Source organism: Phocoena sinus, chromosome 12, assembly GCF_008692025.1.
Source record: "Phocoena sinus isolate mPhoSin1 chromosome 12, mPhoSin1.pri, whole genome shotgun sequence".
NCBI classification, from domain to species: Eukaryota; Metazoa; Chordata; class Mammalia; order Artiodactyla; family Phocoenidae; genus Phocoena; species Phocoena sinus.
Window position 1 is genome coordinate 36236771 of NC_045774.1, and position 19019 is coordinate 36255789.

At 39.4% G+C, this 19019-nt stretch overlaps 1 protein-coding gene across 10 annotated transcripts in view; it reads right to left on the bottom strand.

Annotated features, from left to right (window-relative positions):
- The window catches only part of NCOA7 (nuclear receptor coactivator 7), a 158626-nt gene that overhangs the window by 101541 nt on the left and 38066 nt on the right, over positions 1–19019 (bottom strand). For 4 of the 10 annotated variants that reach the window (XR_004352514.1, XR_004352508.1, XR_004352507.1 and 1 more), the window contains exon 3: positions 5229–5248. The exons of the other annotated variants lie outside the window; for them this stretch is intronic. Coding sequence is in view for 1 of the 4 variants with exons in the window: in XM_032651065.1 (XP_032506956.1) it covers positions 5229–5248 (20 nt within the window). In the remaining 3 variants the exon portion in view is untranslated. The remainder of the gene's footprint in view (positions 1–5228; positions 5249–19019) is intronic. 10 annotated transcript variants of the gene reach the window in all.

Consider the following 19019-nt stretch of genomic DNA (forward strand, 5'->3'; position numbering starts at 1 on the left):
GTAGCAACTTTTAAAAGCATGTGTCTTACAGCAGAATGGTAACATCCTATGAAAAACACTGCTTGTAGCCGCATAGCACAGGGAGATCAGCTCGGTGCTTTGTGACCACCTAGAGGGGTGGGAGGGAGGTGCAAGAGGGAAGAGATATGGGGACATATGTATATGTATAACTGATTCACTTTGTTACAAAGCAGAAACTAACACACCATTGTAAAGCAATTATACTCCAATAAAGATGTTAAAAAAAAAATAAATAAAATTAAAAAAAAACACTGCTTGTGGGAGTGCAAACTTGGACAAAATTTTTGGAGGGCAATTTGGAGTAATTATTGAAATTTTAACTGTACATAGGCTTTGATGACTGCTAGGAGCTTATTCTACAGAAATATTTGCACAAAAACACAAAGATATGTATAAAATGCAATTCAATGCAACAATGTAATAGCAAAAAAATGGAGCCATCATGGAAAGATGTCTATATTATATATAGCATTAAGTTTTCAAAAAGGAAGCTACAGCAAGTAAGAGAAAACATGATTATATATGCATGAATATTTCTGAAAGGATAGGCGTGATTCTATTACCCAGGTTACCTTTGAGGAACAGAAATTGCAGACGAGAGGGGGAAAAAAGAAGGTCAGAGGACTTTAAAAATCGTGTGCTACACTCTTTTATACTGTTTGAATTTCTTATTGTTACCACTTACTGCTGTTTCAAATCATGAAAAAATGGTGAACAGGGAACTCTGCTCAGTACTCTGTAATGACCTACACGGGAACAGAATCTAAAAAAAGAGTGGATATATGTATATGTATAACTGATTCACTTTTCTGTACAGCAGAAACTAACACAACATTGTAAATCAACCATACTCCAATAAAAATTAATTTAAACAAAAAAAAATTTAAAAAGGGTGAGCCTCTGCAATTAGTAAAAACCGTATTTTCTCAATTAGTCTTCTGTTCCTCTAGTCCCTATTTCTCGTTCTAACAAGAATAATGCTTCAGTGTGCAGTGCCCTTGACCAGTTAGGATACCAAGCTTGGTGGCACAGATGAATTACACACTCATCCCAGCGACACTGCAGTCACAGAGCAGCTGGCGTCAGGAAATGCTCCACGCAGGGTGCAGCAGTGATGGAGCCAGCAGAGGCTGGGGGCTGTGAGGCCCCAGGAGACGATTTCTAATTCTGGTCTCATCTGACCCTTCAGCTGCAATCAACACTACTGACCAGACGTTTTCTGGCCTTCTTGACACCACCACCTCTTGGTGTGGAGGGCTCTCTCCATCTCAAACCCCCTTGTGCTTGTGTTCAGGAGGAAGGTCGCCGGCGACAAGGAGGTGGTGCCCAGGTGAACACTGATGAGATCAGAGAGACTGGCAGAGGCTGGGACACAGAGGCCTTCTACCAGAATAAGGAGTTTAGAGTTTATTTCAAGGGCTATGAAAAGCCACTGGAAGATTTAGTGCAGAGAATGATATGATCTGATTTGTGTTTTAAAAGTTCTTCTCGGGGGCTTCCCTGGTGGCACAGTGGTTGAGGGTCCGCCTGCCGATGCAGGGGTCGCGGGTTCGTGGCCCGGTCTGGGAAGATCCCACATGCTGCGGAGCGGCGGGGCCCATGAGCCATGGCCGCTGAGCCTGCGCGTCTGGAGCCTGTGCTCCGCAACGGGAGAGGCCACAACAGTGAGAGGCTCGCGTACCGCAAAAAAAAAAAAAAAAAAAAGTTTTTCTCTGGCTCCTACATGAAGAATGGGTTGTAAAGGGCAAGGATGGAAGTGAGGAGTTCAGTTAAAGGCTATGGCAGCTATCCAGAAGAGAGGTGATGGGAATTAGGAGATGAAGTGGACGGATTTAGGTTATGTTCTGGAGGTAAAGTCCACAGGGCTTGCTAATGGATTAGGTGTGGAAAGTGAGGGAAAGAAGGTTAAAACTGACTCCCAGATTTTTGGCTTAAGCTAATGGGAAGCCTTGCTTACTGTGATGGGGAAGATGGGGGACGGAGCAGGTTTGGGACTTGTCTCCCCACACTGTCTTCTCAGAAGACTCACTGCCCATGCTTCCATTTTTATTCCCAAACTCCTGACTCTCAACTTTACACCTCCAGTTCAGGATTATGCTCCGAGCTTCTTCCCTGTGGATCCAATCACCTACTCCACTTTTCTATGCACTCTTCACAGCACACCAAACTCAAGATGACCAAAACTGAGCCTGAAAGTCGCCTCCCCAAATCCTGGTTTCCCTGAGGTGAAACTTACCATTATGTACTTACTGGAGTACATACCACTATTCATTAAGCTATTTACATATAAACCTGGACCCTGGATTCTGCTCCATTTCGATCTCCACACTCCACCGTTGCTACTTCCTACTGATTTTACCTTCCTTCTACCTTTATACAAGCTCTCCCTCTACCGAGAATGCATCCCATCACCCTTTAGCTACCTCATCCCTATCACCCCTCAGAGATCAGGTCAAACATTACTTCCTCAAGAAGGCCTTCCCTGATCCTCAGACTTGGTTAGGTCTCCCAGCTATAGACTCTCTGCTACCATCTATCAATACTTTCTCTTCGCAGCACTTAGCAATAGTGTAATTGAGTAATTATTTCAATTAGCTGTTTAATAGCTGGCTCCCCCATTAGAATGTAAACTTCATGAGATAAGGGACAGTGTCTGTTTTAGTTATCACTGAAGGCTCAGTGCTTTGCACAGTATCCAGGCTATACAGCAGAACCAAAATATACATTTGTGGAATGAGTGAATGAATGAATGAAAATTCCCTAACTAGCCACTAGCTGACCCTGGTTAAATAACAACCTCTCAAGGCTCAGTAACTCATCTCTACCAAGAAGTTAGCTGAAGTGGTTTTTAAGGTATTTTTTAGCCCTAAATGTCTATAAAAATAAAAAACTAAGTAAATAAATATAAACCATATGGAGATTCATTATTCAGAAAATAAAAAATCTTCATTATGTTTTTTTGAAATGTCTTAAAATTTTCTTACAGCTGCAGAGGACTATTTTATGTCCACATGTATTTAATAAGTATTATTTATATCAATATTTTTAAGTCACTTTAGTTGTATCTAGTGATTTCAGATAAGTGTTTCATGACAGCTCGCTTTCCATGGTTAAAGCCAAACAGGCTTGTTTATTAAAAACAAAAATAAGCCACCCACAAGTTCCTTTGAATACTCTCCCACTGTGTATCAAAGTACACCTTATTTTTAAAGATTCTTTATCGTTTCTCGATAATCTGCCTACCAAATATTTTTGCAGGCATTATGATTTTTAAAAAACAATGAAAACTTCACAGCTTAACATGACAGTTTTTTTTTTAAAGGGCCATTATTATTTCTCAGAGGAAACAATTTTGTAGAACCAACAAAAAGGAAGGAAGAAACAGAGGGAAAGAGGCCCTGCTTATGCTAGTGACCGCTCTATAATTTCTCTACAGGAAGAAGCGAGGGGCAGAAATGAGTTTTAGAAAGCTTAAGGAAGACATGGGGACTTGTGTTAAAGCTGCATCTTTTATTAGGACTACACGTTTCTCTGGGGTGGCATGGAGGAGCACTGATGGCAGTGGCATGAGGGAGGATGCTAAAGCCCGCAAAGCATCCTGCCTCCACCCAGACTGACACCAAAGTCCTGCCCCACTTATTTCTTCTAAGCGTTTTAGTTGTCTGCCTAGACAACTAAATAGTTTATGTGTCTGTGCGTGATTTCACTATGAGCACATTTGTCTTTCCTGGTTTCTGCTTCTTCCTTAATTTATCATTTTCTCCACAATGAGGTCAAACTATGAGAATCACTTAAAATTTATGACCTCGAATTAATAAGTCACTAAATTTCTAGGACCAACAGTTTTACTCTATGGGCACATAGATTGGAGCAAAATTTTATCTTGAAAAAAATTAGTTTCATTAAACACAATGTCTAGAAGTTGGAAAATAATTTAGATAAGATGCAAGAAAGAAAGTTATTCAGTGGCTCCAGAGAGAAACTGAAACTAGTAACAGAATTTTGGTGGGCAGAACATGTGGCAGGGGAGAGCACAGGCTCAGAGACCATGCCACACTGGGGACACAGGATGATGACATCATACTGGTGTGAGATCTGGACCAACCTGGCTGTGGAAAACAACAGAAGCTTCTGAGATCCTCGCTATCTTTCATGAGTCCTGCCAAAGAACTTCCCACTCATAGCAGCACTTCCCTAGGAGGTAAACTTGGTGCTGTGTTTCATTATACCTGGTTGTGAATTCTGAGTAGCCCATCAGCCAAAGCTGATTTTAAAAACTCAATTTCTAAGTCGGAAAGACAATGACAAATACCATACGATATCACTTATATGTGCAATCTAAAATATGATACAAATAAACATATATATGAAACAGGAACAGACTCACAGACATAGAGAACAGACTTGTGGTTGCCAAGGGGGAGGGGGGTGGGAGAGGGAAAGATTGGGAGTTTGGGATTAGCAGATGCAAACCAGTATATACAGGATGGAAAAACAACAAGATCCTACTGTATAGCACAGGGTATATTCAATACCTTGTGATAAACCATAATGGAGAAGGATATGAAAAGAATATATATATATATATATATATATGTATAACTGAGTCACTTTGCCGTACAGCAGAAACTAACATTACATTGTAAATGAACTATGCTTCAATAAAATGTTAAAAATTAATATTAAAAAAATTAGAAACTCAACTTCTGAGCATCTTTGGTACCCTAGACCTTCATGGGCCATAAATGAAGTCTCTTTACTGACCAATGACAAATGGGACTTGTTAAAACTAATTGTTTGTGGGCTTATGGACTCATTCTTCCTCTCCAGAATTCAAACTTCAATCCTTCATTAGCATTAACAATGAATTCGTGCGTGATTTCTTACCTAGCAAGTAATACAGTAATTCAGTGCTTGTTTTATTGATTGCTATAATAGTTAAAAGAGAAAGAGTAAAGTACTGGGGGCTCCCTGTAAGGGAGGGGGGTTTGAAAGCAACCAAAATTTGACCAGGTTGTGTTCGTTAGGACAAAGTGGCAGAGAACCTCCTAACAATTATCAAAACCATCAGTCAAGAGGAACTTGTCCAGACACATGGTCAAGGGATTGATCCACAATGGAAAAAAACTGAAATGATTCTCTAGTGACTTGGAAGTTCTGGGTAGGAATCTTGTGGATTTGGGTCTTCAACGATGTTTTCCTCTTACCTTTCAGCTGAAGATTGTGACTGTAAATCAAAAGGAAGATATCTAAGTATACAGTAGATAGTGCAAGACAACTCACCCAAATGATCTAAGGAAATCTCTCTCAGTGTCCCAGTCACATGCAATCTCATATGCATTTTCACGTGACCAGGCATCTACCCGGTTTTCCCTTCTTCATTCTCTCTTTATGGTATCTGAAGACAGCCCAATGTCACCTCTTTGACGATGATGCCCAAGCTCCTTTGGACAGTCACTTCTTTTGCCCCACACTCATAGCACTTGGCAGTCACACCGGTTCCAGTATTTATCCCATTGTTACCACCTTATAAGCATCCTGTTATTACACCAGACCGTGCATTCTTACAAACGTTTCCTGAGGGAAAGGACAGATGAGTACGACTTCAAGGCCACAGTCTAAAAGGGAAATGGCTCAAGAGGCATACGTTCTTTCAAAACAATTCTGCCAACTCCATCACAGATGAGCCTGTTGAAGAGGCAAAGCAGAAAGCATCTCCAGAAACAAATGCTTCCTCATGAACCCATGTTTTCAACGGGCATGAATAAGGGATGGCAGAAAGGCACATAATGAAACTCAAACAAAAGCAAAAAACAAATGACACAAACCTCTAAGAACAACAATGGACAGCTGAAGATCTGAATGAATAGAAGTTTGTAAACAATGCAAAGGAAAAAGCAACAAGGAAATTCTATGGATGTTGAGAGGATGAAGGGATGAGAAGCAATAGGCCCACTGCCTATGGCACCCAGGATGAAGTTAACTTACAAGAGAGATAAAGTAGATCTAGTCCAATCCTATTTTGCAGCTCTATCAAACAGGCTAGGTGGGCTTCCCTGGTGGTGCAGTGGTTGAGAGTCCGCCTGCCGATGCAAGGGACACGGGTTCGTGCCCCGGTCCAGGAAGATCCCACATGCCGCGGAGCAGCTGGGCCCGTGAGCCATGGCCGCTGAGCCTGCGCGTCCGGAGCCTGTGCTCCACAATGGGAGAGGCCACAGCAGTGAGAGGCCCGCGTACCACAAAAAAAAAAAAAAGAAAAGAAAAAAAACAGACTAGGTGAAAAACTAAAAAGCACAGAGCATCCATGGCTAAGAAGAAAATGAAATCCGGGATGAAGTCTCTAGCCCTGTAAGAAGCAACTCCTTGAGTGGTAGAACCATTACCAGTAAGAATCACGGGAAAAGATTAAAAGAAAAAAAAAAATCCTGGTTAAAAAGAAAAACAACACAGATTCTAGAAATGACACACTAAAAGCAGCTTGATACCAACTCCCAAAAAATAAACTGACAGATATTAGACAAATCATTTGTGATTGCTTAAAGATGAATTATTGGCTGCTTGGAGCCACCACTGGTATGCTAAAATGAGTGAATACAAACTAAAATAATTATCTTTTTAATAGGGCTGCTAGATTTGGCATATTGATGGACAAGTCACAGGAGGCAGTATATCAAGATTTCACTAAGGCTCTTGAAAATGTCTGTTGCTACCTTCTTAAAAGTAAGATGGAAATAGCCGAGCTAGAGAATTTGGTTAAGTAAACTTAGAGAAAATTGATTTACAGCAAGTAGAAAGACTTAAAGATAATTATTTAACTACTAATAGTAGTAGTTAAATAATGAATATGCCAGACTGCATAAAGCTCTCCAATCTAGCATTTTTATCAACTATTTGGATAAGGACGTAGAAGGCATGCTGTTCAGGCTGTGTAATTTGGCCCAAGCTGGAAAGGACAGCAAATAGGTTTGATGTTGAAAATCAGGCTTCAAACTTCCTGGTAACTGAATAATGAATGGAAAACAAGATAAAATTAAAATTACAATTCTCAAGGAAAAACACTCTTTTCCCTCAGTGTGAGTATGACTGTCAACAAACTAAGGAAATATGATGCTGTATTAACAAAAGTAAGGATAACAAGTAATATTCCTACAAATACATTATTCAAGACCATACCAAGATGGTGAAGAATCTGAAAACTATTTTATGTGAAGAGATTTAGAAACTTAGGATAGTCAGCCTGGAAAAGAAAAGGTTCAGAGAGAATATGATGTTATCTTCAAATACATGCAATGAGAATATACGAAAGAGGGATTTTATTTATTTTGTGTGGATCCTAAGTAACTGGGAATGAGAGGAATAAGTTGAAAGGAAATAAATTTTAACTAAAAATTAAAAAACAACTGTCTACTAACAAGAGCTTTTCAAGCAAGAAACAAGTAGCCTTGGGAGTCCCTGCGACATTCCTCTGGTTGGAAAAACTCAAATCCAGGCTGGAAAAGGCCTATTTGTCAGATGCAGTGGAGTTTCCGGCCATGGCTTGGTAGCCCAGATGACCTTTGTCTTTCAACTAAAAGATTTTATGTTTCTGAACTTAGACGTGGCGCCTGTACTAAGATGAGGAGTGGAAGAAAAGGAGAGATCAAGTTTATATAAACTTGACACTTATTTAAGGAAATGCTGTCTTTTCTTTCTGATCTCTCAGTCACTTCTTTCAAGCCTCCTAGTTACCTAGTTACTCTATTACCTGGTACTTCTACATCCCAGACCTACTCTTAGAGAGGGGCTGAAGTTTCTCATACGATGTGCCTATAAAAGAAACTGTGTACTAAAAGAAAGTCATGGAGACACATTAGATTTATGAATGCAAGAAAAGAAATTTCCCAGCTGTTATCCAAGTCATACAGACTCTGCACTGCACATTATTACTTACTAGCAGGAAGATTTGCTAGTGCCTTGCTTTCTGTACACAGAAGAGGATACTTCAACAGGCCCAACCAGCCCTTCTCATCAAACTTACTGTCCATCAAGTTCCTATACAGATGTTATTGCCCACAGCATTAAGATTAGCATTTTGCATTTAAAATAGACATGAACAATTGATGCTCACCTACAACAGAATAATTGTATTAAAACATTAATAGTTTAAAATTCAGTCACTTTTAGTTTATTTTTAAATTCATATTGGTAAAAAAGAAAAAAGTTAATACCACCAAGGTACTCTAATTCCAAGCTGGTACATCTGTTTCTTAAATTAATACCCAAAAGTTCTATAAACTTAAACACTTAGGAATTCTCCAACTACCTTTGGATATATACTCCAAAGAGGGCACATTCTAATAAATTATTCAAGTAACTGTTAAAAAACCTTTTATGGGAAAATTTCTATAAAGTTTTCAATGAAGATATTACAACTGAACATTTCTATTATGGAACAGATTTATTCTATTTTTATATTATACTTGGAGGGTGCTATGGGGGTAGTGGTTCATGAAGGCTTTGGAGTAGGACACAAGAAGGAAGAATTCCCGGCTCCATTACTTGTTAGTTGTATAACTTGGGAAGTCACTAAACCACTCTGAGCCTGTTTCCTCATCTGTCAAAATGAGGAAAATACCATCATCTAACCCAGGGGTTGTCCTGAGACTTAAACGAGGTCATATCTGTAAAGCTCCTGGCACACAGTGAGCGATCAGCAAAGGAGAGTGTGGTGTCATCAATACAGACAATAAAGTTGTTATAGACCCCGGATGGACAGGGTACGGGTGACCTGGTGTGGCTCATCTCCTGCTTTATTGCTTTGCTAATACTCTCATGACTTTACACAAGGGTCAGTCATTAAGTTAGCCTCTCTGAGGGACCGCCCTGTCTGAATGATCATATCCATTACCTGACAGACATGCTCAAATAGCTTCTCTTCCTCCTCCAACTTCAAAAACGTACTCTTCCTTGACCTCCACATCTCCCTCCTGCCATGGCCCTAATTTTTGGCTTCCCTTCCCAGACAAGTTCCGAGAAGAACTGCCTAGAAGCTCTGCTTCCACTCCCTTATTCCCCATTTACATTAAACTGGCTTCTCCCATCATGGTACTGAAACTGCTTTTATTCAAATCATCAGTGACTTCCAAGTGGCCAAACTTAATGGATACTTTTCAGTCCACATCTCAATTTACCACTCTCTCCTTTCAAAACTTCTGATCATTCTCTCCTTCTTCAAATGCTTGCTCTGTTCTCCTGACTACTGTGATTCCACTTCTGTTGGATTTCATCCTACTAGATCACTATATGTTGGGTTTACCCAATTCTGTCCCCCATTCCTTCTGTTCTCTTTTCACTTTACACTCTCCCTACATGATCTCATCCATTCCTATGGCTGGGGCCAACAACTCTTCAATTTCTATCTCAGCCCAGACCATTCTGTTTTCACTCCAGATTCACATATCCAATTAATTGTACATACAATGGTTCCACTGGGATGTCTCATAGACATCTCAAACTTAACACATCCAAACTTAAAGTCTTGAGATTCCCTCTCAAAATTGTTACTTTTCTAGTTTTCCCATTTCATGTCATGGCACCTCCATCCATGCTTAATCCTTATTCCCAAACATCACCAACAAGGCCCTGAATGACCTGCCCCAGACTACTCTCCACCCTTCTTGAGCTATCCTCGCTAAATGTACTCTCTTCCAGCCACACTGACCTTCTTGCAGATCCAAGAACCTGCCAAGCTTTTTCCCACCTTAAAGATGTGAAGTCTAAGTGTTTCCCCCTACTTAGAATAGTCGCTCCCTTCCTTTTTCCCCAGTCCTTCTCCTAAATACGTAGATCATGTGGGAAATTCATGCTCATACCCAAGATCTGCTTAAATGTCATTTTTCTCCAGAGTTCTTTCTTGAACATCACTCTTGTCTAATGTGGATACTTCCCTTGCAATTCTTTCATAACATCCTGTTATTTTCCCTCAGAGCAAACACTGCAATTTCTATTGACATACGCATTTACGTGTTTCTTTAATGTCCTTGTGAAAAGTAATCTCCATAAGAACAAGACCCAAATTTGTTGTGCTTGGCACTCTGTCCTCTGGGCTTAACAGGTGCAGGCACATAAGGTCTGTCTGAGACATATGACATGCATAAGGTTCTCCTCCTAACACAACAATATACTTCAAATTCAATGATAAACATCAAATGACTCTAATAAAGTCTTACCTTTGATTAGATCAGAGAACTAGGGGATGTCTTAAGTATCTACTTGTATCAGATAATAATATAAAAACCAAATTCAAAATTAGAGAAAGATATTCCTATGCATTAAAAATAAACAGGAAGGTAAAAATTATATAGATTAGGTTTATAACTCAATCAATTTTATAATTTTAAGTTTTCAATGACCTGTTAAGACAGTGCAAATTTCACTTAAAGATAAATACATGTGTTTATAACATTTCTTTTATTTAAAAAATCCATATACTCTTATAAAAGAAAAATTATGTTTTCATATATATAATGTGGACATATTACTCATTTTTACATTTAAAATACATCTACTCTCATAAAAGAAAAAATATCCTGAAATCCTGATTACATAAGCTCAGAGTTGCAGTTAAAAAAAATCAAATTTCTCTCAGTATCTAGTGAAAGCAGTTGATTTAGCAAAGTAAAAGGAATTATCCCCCACTTAAAAAAAATGATGGAGCCATTGAAATGGAGATGGCTCAGTCCCCAATGACCTCACCAGCATCTGCTTCAATTACCTTCTGAAAATGAAATAACCAAATTACCATTCAGCTTTCTGCTGTGCTAACAAAATTAATCTGAAATATCGAAATTCATCTGCTTTAAATTATATATTACACAACTTCTAAACCCAAATCTCTTCAAGCTCTAAACTGTGAAGAACAAGCACCAAGGCTGTCATAATCAACAGTAACATTTTCACATACACAGGAAAAGTTAATGGAAAGATTAATGACCTAGCTCAAATCATCCATGACAGTAATGTGATTCAAATCATGCCACCTAAAAAGCAGGATCAATTTTGAATCTATTCTGCTTCGTACAACAGATGTGTTCTTGAACATGTATGTGCAAACTGTATTTTAAATGCTACAGAGTGATTTAGAAATATAATTAGGTTTCATGGTTGCTTTTTTTCTAAGTATAGAAAAGAATATCTTAAGCACGGATAACTGGCCTCTAACCATTTCCTAAGTTCACAGGATCATATTTTGGCCATCTAGTTTGTCAAGTATTCCATAAGTACATTAATAAATACCATTTTAAAATTGTGATGTACTCCATAGCCTTGTTTTCTGGTTCTTCTATATGTACATCATACTCTGTTCACACCTAAAGAAACCTTGTCTCAAAACCACCAAGCTACATTTCTCATTTCAGTACACGATATATCCACCTCAAAGTCACCTTTGATTCTTCTCCAAGTGAAATCAGTTGCACGGTTCTAGTAATGGAACCATTAAGAAAAGGCCTCGGGCTTCCCTGGTGGCGCAGTGGTTGAGAATCTGCCTGCTAATGCGGGGAACACGGGTTCGAGCCCTGGTCTGGGAGGATCCCACATGCCGCGGAGCGGCTGGGCCCGTGAGCCACAACTGCTGAGCCTGCGCATCTGGAGCCTGTGCTACACAACAAGAGAGGCCGAGATAGTGAGGGGCCCGTGTACCGCGATGAAGAGTGGCCCCTACTTGCCACAACTAGAGAAAGCCCTCGCACAGAAACGAAGACCCAACACAGCAAAAATAAATAAATTAATTAATAAAAACTCCTACCCCCAACATCTTCTTTAAAAAAAAAAAAAAAGCCCTCCTTGCTCTCCAGCACCTTCTGCCTCAGCAGATGCTAGATCACGTCTTGCTTTGGGAAGAGATCCAGGCCCCCCAATCCAACTAACATTTTCCCTTCTCATCCCTAGGACACTCAGATTCATGCTCTGTGGTGCTGACTCATCTGTCTGTTTTATTTGGTGCCGAATCACATTTGCAAACCATAGGCCACCCTACGTCTTGCCCAGTCTCTTTAAACCTGGCCCACTATCCTTTTCAATACTGTTTTCATTTACGTGTGAGAAGCAAAAAGCTAAAACAAGTAGGCAAGCCTGCAGCATGTTCACTGGCATAATATACCACAAAATGAGTACAGAAAAAAAAATGGGACATTAACCATTTTGGTTATGCAAACTTTATTTAAAATAGTAAATGAAGGAAGAGAGAAGTAAAAATGCATGAACACATGCCCTGTGGCACAAGCACCAGGTAATCGTCTTTACAACAGAAGTGACCAAGCTGGAAGATTTTCACCTGTTAGGGCCTCCAACTCTGACTTAGAGAAGAAATAACAGGGGAATCCTTGATATACCCCCAAACTATAGAGGAAGGTCAAGAGATTGCTGACTTTTTCACTGGTATGTAGGGACTCACAAAGTTTCCTTGAAAGAGCAGAGATTCCTTAACTTGTTCCAAAGTTCCTAATAATTCCTCTACACTGAAAATCAGAAAATATCAGTTTAGTACTTAAACACATTTAATTATTGTATCATTTAGATCAGTGAGTCCTATTTATGGGTAACTGATAAGGTTCTATGAAATTCAATTCAACATAGTTTAATGAAGAATATGACATAATAATTAAGACTGTGGTCTGTGAGGTCAGGCATACCAGGGTTGAGTCCTAGATCTGCTATGTCATAATTATGTGACCTTGGGCAAATTACCTCTATGATACAGCTTAGTATCTTTGTCTGTAATTAGGATGATAACAGGGTAATTATGGGATTAGACAAGTACACAAATCAATCTCTGTTACATAGTACATGTTGGTTATCATTCAGAGTGAATGACTGTTAGGCGCAGGGCATGAAGCTAGACCCTATGAGGAATATAAAAATGAAAGAGAACTGACAATAAATAACACAAGCAAATAAGGCAGAGAAGATGAGAGTGCTACTGGGTGTATCCAAAGATAGACTATGCTAAGGGCCTCAAGAGAAGGGATAAGGAAGCCTAGTAATGCCTTGGCTCAAGTGGCAAGGGAGGGTACATCTAGTTATGTGTGTGGGTGGTGGTGAAGGATTAAATGAAACAGGAAAGGCCTCAAGGAGACAATGTCATAATTAAAGATGGGTGTGCCAGAGTGATGGGTTTGACATCACTGTAAATAAAAAGAGGATGGAGAAGGGCAGTTCTTTGTATGATGAAAGCAAAGTTCTGAGGGGGCAAAGAGTAAGACATGTATAGAAAATCGAAGTAGGAGATAAAGACAGAAAGGTAGGAATGAGCCGTATTGTGCAGAACCTCAAATTCAAGGGAAGAACTAGGGATGCAGAAGTGACATATCTGAAGTGCACCTCAGGAAGACTAATGTGGGAGGATGTGAGGGAGGAAATGCAATCAGCATTTTACTTATGAGTTAGAGGGGGTGAAGACTGTAGGAATTTTCAGATATGAATTTGTGTGGGGGGGGGGGAAGACAGGAAAATTTCTACTAAAATCACCGACATGCTGGACTACAAGCATGAGCGATGAACTTTCAGAGCTGTGAGCACAAAGCATTTTCTGGTTCAGAACTCAATTTTCTCTTGCTGAAAAGTTGTTGTACCAGCAACAATGAACGGTTTCAAATGCATGTGACAAGAGTATCTTGAGCCAGTCGTGTCAAATTTAAATCCAAACTCAGGAGTGAGTTCAGCTGAAGTCTTTCTTGACTGTCAGCAACAACATTTAAGAAGGAGGAAAAAAAAAAAAAAAGGAGGGAGGTGGCTTAAACCATGTACTTTTCACATGCTTTGGTCTTTCTGTGCCTTGGAGTCATGTCTTCGGTCTTTCACTGAAGGCCATGACGAGAGCACGAACAAGTTTCAAGGGATAGATAAACTCCCTGAAATGTACACCACGTTTATGCCTATATATTTATTCTTGCTTTTTCTCAATTTCTCATTTATTCCTATATTCCTTACTTAGGCAGCGTGCTTTTACATTAAAATTCATTAGTGCTTATTTTTCAATAGTGCTTATTACAAAGACTTTATACATTTTAACTCAGTCAATCCTCTCAACAATCTTAAAAGGTAGGTACTATTATTATTCTCATTTAAGAGAAAAGAAAACTATACAGCTCCACAGATAGTAAGTAGTCCTACAGAGAAGAAACCTTCAGGAGGCCCCAAAGTGGAAGTTGTCTAAGCTTAGTTCCATCTGGTGGTTTTGCTGAATTACAGTTTCCTTGGGTCTCGCTCTAGGATCTGGGACAGTCCAGATCAGCAAGGGAATTTCAGGTTAAACAGAGACATGCTTGTCATTTATCCTTAAAATTAGTTAGACCCATTACACTGCACTGTGGGAAAGTATATTTATATAACAAGTACCTTATGTACAGCTTTCTTTGAGCAGTTGGTTGATGTGTGTTAGATCAAGGAGATTTGTTTTTCCGTGAGGAAAAATAACCTCACTGCCAGTACACTAAGCACCAAAGAATCCTCTAAATCAATGAGTCATTGTTCAATATGGCCCAAAATAAAAATAAATTTTTAATTGTGATTCAATATAAACATCCTTATAAATATTTAAAAGAAAATTTTCATGAAATATTATTTATTCTGACTACATACAACAGATGCTGATATTTTCTATTCAGTCTAGCTCAGTCCAGACTGATCTATCCTATTCCATTCCATTAAAACAATGCTGGTTCCTATCCACTAAATTGATTTCATGACGCCCCAAAGGGTTGGTAACCTACAGCTTGAAAAGCAGTCTTCTCCATGGAATTAAATCAAGTAACTCTGCCTGTTCTTTAAAAATGAAGCCAAAAGCATGAGTCTAACTGTTAATGGCTAAATGTTTACATGCATTTTTTTTTAATCTGTAAAAAAAAAAGTTAATGATTTCCTGAAAGCATTAGCAGGTCAAACTTGGCCATGGCTGTTTTTCCCAGTAATGAATGACAAGCAATATGTAAATATTCCCTTAAGAGCCACTTGATCTGAATTCAAATCAAGAAAATAGGAAACATAAGCCTTAAAAGACATTACAGCTCAGGCAAGCATTTACTTGGTAATTAGTAATATTTTCAAATAAGGCACACACAGCTTTTTCACAGGAAATGGTTTTAAAATATTCTCAATTTTTTTAAGATTAATAAAATTCCTGAATACTGAAAAATTTATAGTGACAAAAATTAAGACTCACAAACCATTTATATCCTACATTAAAGAAGCTGTTTTAAATATTCTCAATCTGTTAGTTGGTCAAAAAATACTTAACGGGCTTCCCTGGTGGCACAGTGGTTGAGAGTCCGCCTGTCTATGCAGGGGACGTGGGTTCGTGCCCCGGTCCGGGAGGATCCCACATGCCGCAGAGCGGCTGGGCCCGTGAGCCATGGCCGCTGAAACTGCGCATCCGGAGCCTGTGCTCCGCAGCGGGAGAGGCCACAGCAGTGAAAGGCCCGCGTACCACAAAAAAAAAAAAAAAACTTAACACTTGTTATATGTCAACCGGTACTTAACAAGGCACAAGGAAAGAACACTGAACTACTGCTGAGTCCCTTCCCTCCAGATGGCCCATCTCGGGGGACAATGACTGTAAACACATAAACAGCAAATAGGGGCCCAGAAGGTCACACACGAGACTGTCCTTGGATAGGACTGTGGATCACTACAGGCATGTGTCTCTAACAGCGCCAACAGCCCTCTAGGGTGGTTCTTAGAAGCTGAAATCAGATATGGTTTCCAATAAAGTTAACTAGAACATTTACTTCCAAATCCATATACAACTTCCCCTACTTATGATGCTATGAATATGTTCTAATCCCCCTCTCAGACAAGGTAAAAATTAATGTTTAATGCTGTTTAAACTGATACAACATGGAATGAAGAAAAATAATCAGAGATACAGACAAAGCAGACTGGGGTTCAGGGTCCGGACCCTCCATTTAAAGGCTAAGTGACTGGAGGCAAGTTATTTAACCTTCCAAACTACAGATTCATCATCTGCAATTCTATCTACTCACAGGATCATGGTGAGGTTGAAGTAAGGGAATGCACATGAAAGTACTTTATAAAGCACCACAAGAGTTATTATTATTAACTTTAGAATCAGTAGGCATAGTAAAACTGAGAGGATATTAACCAAACATTAAGAAGGTATAGAGTTAACATGTACCAAGCACTTAAAACGGGTCTATTTGCATTTCATATACCAACTCAATTAAACTGCAATATGACAATGTCTGAATCCAACAACTGGTAGTAATAGGGTTTTTCCTCAAATCTGGGACATACTAAGTTTCTTCTCTAATGGTCCCTGGCTAGCAGGAAAAAACAATTAGAGACTGTTTATTAAAGGAAGGGCAAGAGTTCACACCACACCACTCCTCCCACGTGGTATATACATTCTTAGCCCAGCTGTACCACAAAGAGACGGCTCTTCCCCTAAGGTTCAAAGACTGCCTCCATGGGGCTGGAGCTGGGAGCACTCCCTGTTGTCCTCAGCAGTGCTGCAGATCAACCGGCCAGGCACATCCAGGTGATGCCTTCCACTGGATCTTAGACTCTGGACTTGACCAAGAGGGCAAGCTGAGATTTTCTGTCCAAATGTTATCTCTGCATTCATTTCTATTATGGGCAGCTATTTAGACAAGATGCAATCCTAGGGTGTAAAGTGGATCACTGTAATGCAAACCACTGACTTACACAGGTGGGGTATACAGACTGCATGTTTCCTATTACCTTGGTTGGTTAACAGTCTGACATTAACCATATTACGGATGGATAAAGTATATAAGACATGGATTATGGGATGTCTTCAAGTTATAAACAAGTTGTTTTTAGAAAAGGTCACTTATAACTTAGATCTTTGGAATCCAGGATGCATTTCTGCACATTAATTTACAGTGGTATAAATCAATGTTAAGCTGCCACCAGGACTGCCCACAGAAATCTACTCAACCCACGATGTGAGCAGCACGAGGTCAGGTAACCTGTGTTCTATGGGCGCCATCCTGCCACTGAGCTGCCACGTGGCCCTGGGCAGCATTCAGAGCATAAGCTCTGGATGGAGAAGGACAGAGTTGGGCACAAATGCTGCCTCACCCACCTGCTGTGTAATCTCAGTGAAGTTATTCAAACCCCTTGAGTCTAAATTTCCACAGCAGTCAAATCATATTTGGGGATGAAACATATATATAAAGAGCACAAAGGGACCCACACAAAAATCACTACAAGGGTACTAAATTCTGCAAAAGCCAAATAATGTCAAAATGAGTGTGGAAGAAGGGAGCCCTTGTAGCACTTCTGAAAAAAAAAAATACCTGCATTCTAACTACAAGGGAAGAAAGAGGGAGCAGGGGCCATAATGAATAACGATCACTCCAGAGGACAGTACAGAAAGTACAATCTGCTTTAATAATTCAGTTTTTCATTTGGTTTCAAGACTTGTCAAGTATCAAGGAATTAATACACACATATATAATATACTAATTTTGTATATACAAATTATTTGCAAAAGCATGGAAAAGTGTCTCATGAATCATTTGATCTGTAATAAACAACTGGTACAAAACACTGAAGATGGTGAAAACCAGGTGGGGCAGAGCCAGGAGATCCTGAAAACTCCATAGGGCTTATCCAGAATAGATTTATCTAGTAGTGATGCTGACTCACATGTCCATGTAGATCTACACAGGCATATTTCAAGATAAATTATAAGAAAGAAAGTATTGGGTGATCCTCGAATCACTAATTTCAATCCAAAATTATTAAAATGGAGCCTTTTAAACTTTGCTTTGATGTTAACTTCAGAGAGAGAGAGAGAGAGAGAGAACCATCAACAAAGGGGGTAGGTAAAGGATTATTTACTACATACAATCATACAATGTTTATGAAACCACAGGGTGAAATAGTGCACCAAGAAAACAGAGACTATTTAAATACTCAGAAGGGTAAAGGGATGGGGGGTTAAAAGCAATTTTTAGGATTTCTGATACATATTGTGGTAGCAGGCAGAAATCAGGGCAAATCTTCCTTTTGCTCTCCTCTGCATACTAGCAGAGATTTGCGTAAGGTGGTATGGCTGCACCCTTGGCTTGACTCTTTATATTCCTCCCTAGAGATCTTGCTTGGAGGGCCCGTATACACACACTCCAGAGCAAACTGCCCTAGGTTGTCAGAAACCAGCTTTCAGGCCGGTCCAGTTGGTGATTCCACTCTATGGAATTCCACAGTTTAGTCAGAGGTAGTTGAAAAGATTTATAACTTTGGCTGCCTCTTTTCTGATAATAAAGTTTTTGGAGTGTTTGTTTGTTTGTTTGCTTTTTGCTTTTAATAGCTTGACCATTTGGGGCTGCAACTGCATTACAGTAGCTAAACTGCAGGTTTATCTTTTTTCTCTCTCTCTCGTTTCCTAGTAACTAGTCACGGTGATTTACTATTTTAATGGTACCACTGACTATTGGCCTTGTCCTGCTATCCCTATGCTCCTAGGATCACTCTCCATTTTTGGATATGTTTTTCTTTTTCACTGCTAGAATACTTTTCACAAGAGGTCAAGGCAAGCATGACAATTAAATTTTGTATTTCTGAGTTGAAAAAAGTATGCTGTTCTTCCAGAAGTTTCATCTTGCATTCTCAGTTTAAGGGGCTCCCCTCACTCTACATCTTAGGAGCAAGACATGGTTAGCCATGAGCAGGCTGTTCGTGAACCACAGTCACCTTTACTGTTAGAATCAGTTTGGAAGCAAACTGAGAAGGCACTACAGCCTTTGAAATCACTATATAGAGGCATCCCTAGGCAAAAAAAGAGAGAATCTTGACCTAAATTCACATCTTATATAAAAATTAACTCAAGATGGATCACCAACTTAAGTATGAAACATAATACTATAAAATATTTAGAAAAAATGAAAGAAAATCTTCAGGACCTAGGGCTAGGCAAAGAGTCGTTAGACTTGACGCCAAAAGCACAATGCATAAAATGAAAAACTAATAAATCG